Source organism: Nicotiana attenuata, unplaced genomic scaffold, assembly GCF_001879085.1.
Source record: "Nicotiana attenuata strain UT unplaced genomic scaffold, NIATTr2, whole genome shotgun sequence".
Classification (NCBI taxonomy): domain Eukaryota; kingdom Viridiplantae; phylum Streptophyta; class Magnoliopsida; order Solanales; family Solanaceae; genus Nicotiana; species Nicotiana attenuata.
Window position 1 is genome coordinate 36,648 of NW_017675970.1, and position 9,198 is coordinate 45,845.

General features: G+C 36.4%; 1 protein-coding gene across 1 annotated transcript; it reads right to left on the reverse strand.

Moving 5' to 3' along the window:
- Positions 1–471: 471 nt before the first annotated feature.
- On the reverse strand, positions 472–8,778 carry LOC109220635 (mitochondrial import receptor subunit TOM40-1-like). Its single transcript, XM_019385095.1, has 11 exons — positions 8,436–8,778; positions 6,146–6,227; positions 5,935–6,034; positions 5,754–5,849; positions 5,613–5,663; positions 5,386–5,451; positions 3,000–3,101; positions 2,280–2,348; positions 2,112–2,195; positions 1,109–1,204; positions 472–835 (listed from the first exon to the last, which is right to left on the reverse strand). Exons 1-11 carry the CDS (start codon positions 8,572–8,574, stop codon positions 779–781), a joined length of 942 nt encoding a protein of 313 aa, XP_019240640.1. The 5' UTR covers positions 8,575–8,778; the 3' UTR covers positions 472–778.
- Between the last annotated feature and the right edge of the window lie 420 nt (positions 8,779–9,198).

The following is a 9,198-nucleotide window of genomic DNA, read 5'->3' on the forward strand; positions in this document are numbered from 1 at the left end:
TCAAATATAAATAAAACCCTCTTTCCTTTTTTTGACCCTATTGTTTGTGTCTCACAGCTGAGGTTGATATCTGTAGTGATTTACACCCTCTGAAACATTAGAAAAATTCAAATTCGCTACAAAAAATCTATATAGCTGACTCTAACTAGCTTGAAGCAAACATAGATGATTGATATTCAGATGCCCCCAAAATCTGAGTTAAATTATATTCCCTCCGGTCCACTTTAATTGAATTTTTAATTGTTTTCACACATTATTAAGAAATTCACCTTTTAGCATTAATTAACAATAAAAATGACAATATTAACTTTAATTTGTTCATTGAAAATATAACAAATATGCATAAGCTCTTTACTCCAAGGGTAGCTTTGAAAAAAAGAAGTTAATTCCTTCTTGATATTTGAAAAAATCAAATATTGTGGACCATAAGAAAAATGCCAAAAGAACAATTAAAGTGGACCGGAGGGAGTATGATTTAAAACCTTGGAATTATTAACCACAGAGTAGGCAATGTGTCTCACACAGTAAAATCAGAATGGTAGATCTCTCTAGCTGAATAAAGTCACCTCTACAATTCTAAACTATCTAAAGAATGTCTCAAATTGCAAAATCAACTACCAGTGACTCAGTTGATATGCTCTAGAAACAATGTCGCTCAATAAAGATACAAAACTGGTGTTTTGGTTCTGATCGCTGAGAAAAAGAATCATTTGTTAAAGATGCTTTCAATTTAATTTTGCGCTCAAATTATAAAACATAATCCCTGTTAAAGCTGCCTCTATTCTCCAACGGTGAGTCCAAAGCCAAACTTGTAGTCTTTCTTTTTATGATCGACCTGAACAAGCAATAAGGCACATAATTTAGGATACTACTGAAAGATATACAGCCAAACTGTGCGAGATTAGGTTCCAACTAGTAAAAACATGACGGACAAGAATTGACAAAGGGGTGTGCCCCTTATCAACCGAGTTTCAAGCCATGCACTAGCTAGCCCTCAAAGATTTATTAGGGGAAAAAAATAGGCGACACTTATAAGCAAAACTTATAAGAACATGTATTTTGTAAAGGAGCTACGACAAGATTAAAAAAAGTCCATATACCACCCTACCTCAGCTGAAAGAACGAAATTAAGACCCATGTTCAAGCGCTCTTCCAGGAAAGCAGCAACACATCCATTGGAATCAATCTTCCCTCTGAGACGACACTGTAATGCATGCATACAATATCGATTCAGTAAACATTGAAGTCAGGATGAGCAAGGTTGATTAGACGTCCCAACATTGCCGCAATGCAGTCACGAAAAAAAGATCAACTTAATGAGCTTTAAGAACCCTTCACAAAACGCATAATAGCAGCCCACAAAAAGTTTGTAATGTCTATGTTGAAAGTGGAGAGAATTGATCTAGTTAGATGCTAGAACATACTAGATTCAATGTATAACTTTAGGTTAACAGCACAGTATTCCCTAGTTCTATCATAATTAAGAGTCCCAGTATTTAGGAAATTTTCCTTGTTTACCACTTGTCAGGGGATACCCCTGTACACAGGTGAAAAAGGGCAGCCCGGTGCACTAAGCTCCCGCTATGAATCTCTTAACACTACAAAATAAGATGTCACATAGCACAAACAAATAAGATGTCACATAGCAGAAAGATAAAAAAATAAAATTAAAAACAGGTAGTACCTATATCTTAAGTGACGAAGAGAGGTAGGTAAATTAGGAATCAAGAAAGGGCTGCTACAGATATGCAGACTCACAGGCACAGACCAAGTCTGTCCATGCAATATACAGGGAAGAGGTGGTAGTCAGTCTTTTAACTTAAACTGGATTAAGGGCAAGAATGATCTATTGGAGTCTGCGTGCAATTGTTTCAAAAACGATAATGACAATTTTGGGCATTAAATTTGGAGCTTTCATTTTCCGCTAGACTCTGTAGAGTTGCAGCAAATAGAACAGTTCACAACTATAGACGTCTTAGAGGCAGGGGTTTTCAAAGCCAACAGGAAACTGCAAAATTGCTGGAAATGCACAGGAGTCAAAGTGTAATACCAAAAGTGACCTGCAGGAAATAATTAAATTTTCTGAAAAAGGTCTACCACAACAAAATTACCTGCCGAAGGATGTAATCGTAGCCAAAGCTTGCTGTAACATCTCTAGACATGTAGTTGTACATAAAGTCTGATGCTAGAGACACCTGCATGTAAGGAAAGTGTTTAAGAAAAGCGTGTAAGAAAGCAAGTCACAAATCAGTCATTAAGATACTGCTGACTCGTAAAACCTTTTCAGAAATTTTCTGAACATAACTCAGTGCCACCATCCCAGTGCTAGCAACTTGCCCTGAAGCAACCTGCAGATAAGTTTAACAAACACTGAATAATGCAAAAAACATTTTTAGAAAACCTAGAAAGATGGACATCTACAAAAAAGACAACTGCAAGCAGAAATGCTGGTGAGATCGGCAAAAGAAAACATAATAGATAATTTTTTCTCTTCGAGGGGTTTACTCAGAAACATGAATATTTTGATGTTCCTGTTCCACTGTCAATATCACAGGGAAGTACTTAGACAAAATGATGGAATATAAACCCTTTTGCATCTGGAAGACCTGCAGTTTAATTTTATTCTAAAGCTATTCATACTACATAGGAAAGAGAATAATGACCATGGCCTTGATATTATAGCTTTTGAAAGAACACCTCAGATAAAGCATTCAATCAAATGCCTCACTGGCATGATATACAAGTTAGTTTTCTGGAAGGACAATAACAGGAAAAATAAATGGAAGGCCTCTCAATTAACGGAATAGTTAGCAGGCTACTAGAAAGAACTAACTGTCCAACAGAAATGAAATTTAAACTGCTACCACGTGTCCAACACAATAAAAAGTACGCATCAGTCAACAAATCATTCATCTTTTGCACAATATTATAATACCTCGAATCCAGATAAAAATGATTGGATGACAAAATGTTCTATCATCTAGTAATAAGCAGAATACCATTTTATCTGTGTTGTAGCGAGCAGCATAACCAATGCCAGATTTCCGATGCTGACCAGCCCAGAATACTTCCCCACCCAGAGACAAATGTGGACTGACACTCTGCAAGACCATGTAAAGGTTCAGTTAAAAAGCTAAAAGCATAATACCACACAATTCATCTGCATACGATATTGGCCCTCAATCAGGACGACATCTTTACTCATTCTCAGGTATTTCATAAGAACCATAAGGAATCCATGATTGACCAATATGTAGCAGACATATGATATCTCCCAATTTATCAGATAATCCCCAGAGGGGCAAAAGTGGAAGATAATATTGTTATAGTATTTGCAATCTCCACTCTCACTTTTCATTAAGTAAAGTCCATTACAGTCTACTCTCCAATTTAAGAAGGATGATGATAAGTTTGTATTAGAGTGACCATCAAGGAACACAACTAAAAGAAGCAAAGTACTACTAGCAACCTTCTATAATAAAAAATTATATAAGTGCCAATCGCAACCTTTATATTATTAATGTGATCGAAGCAACTTCACAATAAAGAAGAGCATACCTAAGCAATAGTACCTCCAGAAGCACAGCCATACACACTGCCCAATTTGATAATCCTCTTAGATAATTCATCTTTTAATTCCAAAAGAATTTTCAAGCAAAATGAGACAAAAGAGGCCCAAAGTGAGGAGTAGGGACATTTAATATGGGCCTATACAAGTTCCCGACCATTAAAGACACCGTGGAGGCTCAATCCTCTTTAAAAAGGGCTTGCATCTGCATTATCCTTACCATATTTTCTTCTCCTTTCAAATCTTTCCTCCCACCGACACAAATAGACTGTGAAGCGTCAAGACAATTAATCTGAGAACTATTCACTAGGAATCTCCACTTTGAAGTCTTTCGCCGTGGGATGAACTCTTCAAAACAAACTCTAAATTACACAAAAGCAAACCATGTCTATGCCTAACAACCAATAAGCGTCCATCCCTAATACTTGTGCAGGAGTAGGGACATTTAAATTGGACCTATACAAGTTCCCAACCATTAAAGACACAGTGGAGGCTCAATCCTCTTAAAGAAGGGCTTGCATCTGCACTATCCTTACCATATTTTCCTTCTCCTTTCAAATCTTTCCACCCACTGACACAAATAGACCGTGCAACATCAAGACAATTAATCGGATAACTATTCACTAGGAATCTCCACTTTGAAGTCCTTTGACGTGGGATGACCTCTTCAAACCAAACTCTAAATGACACAAAAGCAAACCACGTCTATCCCTTACAACCAATAAGCATCCATCCCCAATACTCCTTCACAACCAAAACCATGTGCAACCATGAACGCTTCGTGTTGCTTGGTTTTCCATCACCTAATCCACAACAAATCAAGTGAAACACCACCCCCCCCCCCCGTCCTAAAAAAAAAAAATACTTTGCTGAGATAAGACTAAAAAAAAGGATTCTCTATGTGCCCCCAATACATCTTGCATGCATATAGTCTGATAAAATAAACAATTTTAGTTGGTGTCAATTAATCCTTCATTACTCTCCAGAAAGAAGAATATTTGCAAATGACAAGACTTGAACTCGTGACATTTTTTACCAAAACAATGACGGTCGAATAGATTGCAAATTTTTAGTTTCTCATTGGCTAACTTAAATACCAGACTAAATGCCGGTGGAAATTGTCTATTATTTCAATGGGCTATTCTGGCGAAAAGGTAAATGATGGAGGTTTTCTTTTTATTGGAAACGGTTACTTTTATGAAGTAATTATGCTGATTGAGTGGCATGACACAGTTCTTGTCTCGGAATACTTTTTGTGGCCAAAGGGAGTAGAGTGGTTGGCACTGCCTTCTTGTCATCAGGGGTTGAGGGAATGGTCTGAGGTCTAGTTGCTAAATTTAGTAAAGAAATACTTTAATTATTTTTCTAAGGGATCGAGGTGTTAGAGAATGTGACCCACATCAGTCACTAGCTTTTTTTCAATCAAGTAATCTGATTTCTCTCAAATCATATTACCATCGATCTCTTTTTGATGCTATAAGAACTAATTCCTGATGGTTCCCCTAGCTCTCTCTCCCACTCTCTAGGCTTTTAATCCCTGTTGGCAGTACAATGTTACGCATTATCTTTCACTTTTTTTACCTACACACAACTGTACAATGATAAAACCTTATTCCAACTCAACCCATTGAGTACAAGTTTTCTGAACCACTAAAACTATGTCTGAAACTTAACAATATGTCATGCAACTTGAGGACATAAATCCCTAAAGCAGTATAACCAATGGGCTGAGAAAAGGCCATTTACTTTCTGTATTTTTTCAGTCTTCTAGGATGTATTCGTTATTTAAAATAGAGAGTAACAAATTAATATGATACCTGGATGTAGCTGGCTCCAAATAATGCACCATTGCCAAGTTGAAATTGGGTCCTGTAGTCTTTACCCTTATATACAACAACAACAACAAAGACATACAACAATCATTATCCCCAAGTCAAATGGCCTACAGCATGATATGTGAATAGTACTACTTGAATGAAATAGGAAGTGTGCAGTCTGGCCTGGATGCACCAATTAAATCTTATTAAAACATGTGCATGTCTACCTTGTAGTCGAAATTAACCATGCCATGCGACATGTGCGGTTCACCAGTTAGCTGTTAAGAAGATTAAAATTGTGAGATATGCCGGTCGCTCCACATAAAATTATAGAAGGGAAAGCAGCACTTGAAAATATAAATATTTACTTGACCATTGGCTTTCAACGAAAGATTCTCAGACAAATCACACTTCACCCTAGCATTCACCCTCCCATCTGTCAATACTCTCCCAATAAGCATCATCTGTAACAATATCAGAAGTCATTGCTGCCAGAATTAGATCCTCAACGAGTTCAGGCACTTGGAGAGAATAAAATCAACTACAGACCTTTGGATCTATAAAGTTAGCACCAAACTCGTAGTGGGCAGTTGGTATTTTAACGATGTCTGCAGACTGAGTAGGAAGTTCTGTAGGCCCCATAAAAACACTGAGAAAAGGTGAACGCATTTATTATCACTAAGAAAACACCTCTCTCCCTCTATCAATAGAGATAACATAGCAACAAATATGATATATTTTTCAAGTATGTAAAATCTACCTATGACTGAGTGAAAATCTCTGATTAAGTCCTTTGGTAAAGTCAAAACGCAATCCTTCAAAAAGCTCCGGCTTTAAAGACACTGCCAATAGAGACATGAATTGGTTATTCCCTTCACAAAAGCAATAACAATAACAGAAATATAGGAGTTAAGTGTCAGACTTAAGAGCACCGAAGCCTATCAAATATGAACGTAAAAGGAAAAATTAAAACTGCAATAGAAGCCACTGCATTGCTTTAACCTGATAGTGGTTTAAACAACTAGCTCAAGGTTTTGATAAAGAGGACTACCTGAAATAACTTTAGTTGAAACAGGCACACATGATGCATCTAACAACTCCTAGCGCAACCTCTTTTTTAAATGAATTGTTGAATTTTGAATGAAGAGGCGGTATTACTTGCTAAACCTAGAAAATGTTCACAACAATAATCAACTATCACTCGATCTCAAACCAGTTGAGGTTAGATATATGAATCCTCCGTATCCATTCTGCTCTATTCACGCCCATTTCATTCTATACTAAATAATTTATACTTTAAGGAAAAATTGGAGTTCTCTACCACTAGAAGTATTCCGGATCTCACACTTATCCCTACATAAATAAATATCTAACTAGAATACAATAAGTCCTGACAAGACAAACCTAATGTAGGTGTAACAAGTATTAGCTCAAGGTAGAGACAGTTGGAGTAAACCCACAGTAACTCAAAACTCCTCCCTCAGTTCTCACACTAGTAACTGCTCCTTCATCCATATCATTATATCATTTTTTTAAGAGTGGTAGTGTCTGAGCCAGATTATGCTCACCTAGATACAAATTCTTGGGTCCATTGTCACATGTACTTGGTATGGATCTTTATTGGCACTTTGTCATATGCTTTTTTTTATCATTAAACATAATGTGGATATCATTCTTCCACTATCTATAAATTTTCATCGGTCTTCTTAGAAAAATATAAATATGATATAGTCTACCAAGCGCAAACCGAATTTGGTTCATTGCCACTTTCCTTTCATCGTATAACTGTTTAATACCATGACATGCCACCAAACTATGAAAATTTCTTTTGTTCTTCTACATCAAAACAAAAGTTTGTCTGTGTGGCATCATTTTATCCAACATTAAATAGCTAGCACAGACTTAGTACTCTGACTTCTCTAAGTCACTTCCAAACATTACATGTTTTCTAATATTGTATATAACAGCCTTTGCTTTCATGTTTCTATCATAATTCACAGATGTGCGAGATTATTCATAACAGATTGCCACAAAATCATTCGCACTACAAAATCCTTAACACATACTGAACCCCATACTGGATCCCACCTAATAAATTCACTAATACTGAAACTACTCTTTCAGTAGACATAGGAATGCACTTGAATGTTCAAATTCAGAAAGCGCATGTAACATAGCAATATGAAGTTTTACCATGAGCTGATTGTATCCATTGAGGAAATATAGGCTCAATGTTGCACTGCCTTTGTGAAATTAAGTCAGCGGGGTTTTAACAGCAACAACAACAAAACATATGTAACTGAAACTGCATATTTTGATTGCACTACATTTCTTAGAATACACCAAACAATCTGCAGACAACAGGAAAGCAACTATGACTCAATTAAAAACTAGTTAGGATTCACTATAAATCTTCTTTATGCATTCTGCTCCCAACCATTTCATTATCCTACCACCCCAACTAACTGGGGTCTACTATACACAGAGGCCTATCCAGGATTTGAACATCATGGGTTCAAGTTCGGAATTCTACCACAACTCATTCGCTTAAATGGCTACAAAATCTATTATTTGTGCATATTTAGTGAATTCATTATTATATATATACAGGACCTGAATCAAAGTTTGGGTTCAGATGAACCCATAAGTGATGCTCTACATCCACCTCTATAACTATATATATCATCTACTGTATCCATTCTGTTATATTCATTATGCTATCAAATCTTCTACATCCATTTCCGCTATTTTGAAACAATTCAGGACGTCCTAATTAGGCCTGCGATATTAATCCTCTATATCTATTCCGCTCTACTGGAACTCATTTCATTATACTATTGCATTATAATCCGGTCTCCACCACTGATCATTACCGACCATGTTACTCCTTACAAACTCATCTTAGACCAATATTATACAAAATAAAACATAATAATAAAAATAAAAAGTACTAGAAATACTTGATATTTTAGGCGTCCCAACAAATTCACTGTGTAAAAATAATTAAAGCAACAATGATTATCAGCAAAGTAATAAAGGATGATACTAACTGAGAGCTTCGCGATGAATTTCTTCATAAGGAATGGGACAAGGCAAGTTCAAGTAATCAACTTTCTCCGATTCAACGGCCGGCGATTTTGAACCTGCCGCCGGTGGAACTGTAGTTGTCGGAGGAACGAGAGTAGCCATTGCAACTGTTGTACGTGTAGGAACTCTGAATACAAAAAATAAATAAATAAACAAAAATATAAGAAAGGAATTTGTTTTGTTTCCCTTCTTCTTCGACTTCTTCTTGCTGACTGCGGCTATATAGGAAAGGGAGAAAAGCTTGATTTGAGTGCGAGGCCTAAAACCCTTTGCCCAATTACTGGAAAAACCCTCAACTTCAAATAGACCCGGCCCGTTTTGACGGTGGGTTCTTAGATGGAGCTTAAAGCCCTAAAGTCCAAAAGTCATGGGACACAAAAAATGAACGTAATTAGGGATAGTTGGCCAGTCGACGTCATTGAAACTTGATTATCCAAGTTTTAATGAGGAGATGGCCATCAATCATACCCCTTTACAATTTTAAAATTAAGAAAATGACCCTTCTAATTTTCTTAAATGTAAGAGTAAATCTTTCATATTGGTCATAAATATACAAAAAAGGTACGGTCATAAAACTAAAAACAAGTTTGTAAAGACCCACAAAATCACTAATTGGATAAAAAATCAAAACTAGACTGATTTGTAACTGCTAATTGAGAATCTATCTTCGTTTTTAGCAATTGGATTGTGAATTTTAAAGAGAAAATTAGGAGGGGGGGGGGGGGG

Excerpts from the sequence above, each read along its gene's own strand:
- LOC109220635 (XM_019385095.1), bottom strand. The coding sequence starts at position 8,574 with ATGGCTACTCTCGTTCCTCCGACAACTACAGTTCCACCGGCGGCAGGT. Across the intron at positions 5,850-5,934 it reads CTAACTTTATAGATCCAAAG|ATGATGCTTATTGGGAGAGT; the intron begins GTCTGTAGTTGA and ends ATATTGTTACAG. Across the intron at positions 3,102-5,385 it reads TTGGAGCCAGCTACATCCAG|AGTGTCAGTCCACATTTGTC; the intron begins GTATCATATTAA and ends ATGGTCTTGCAG.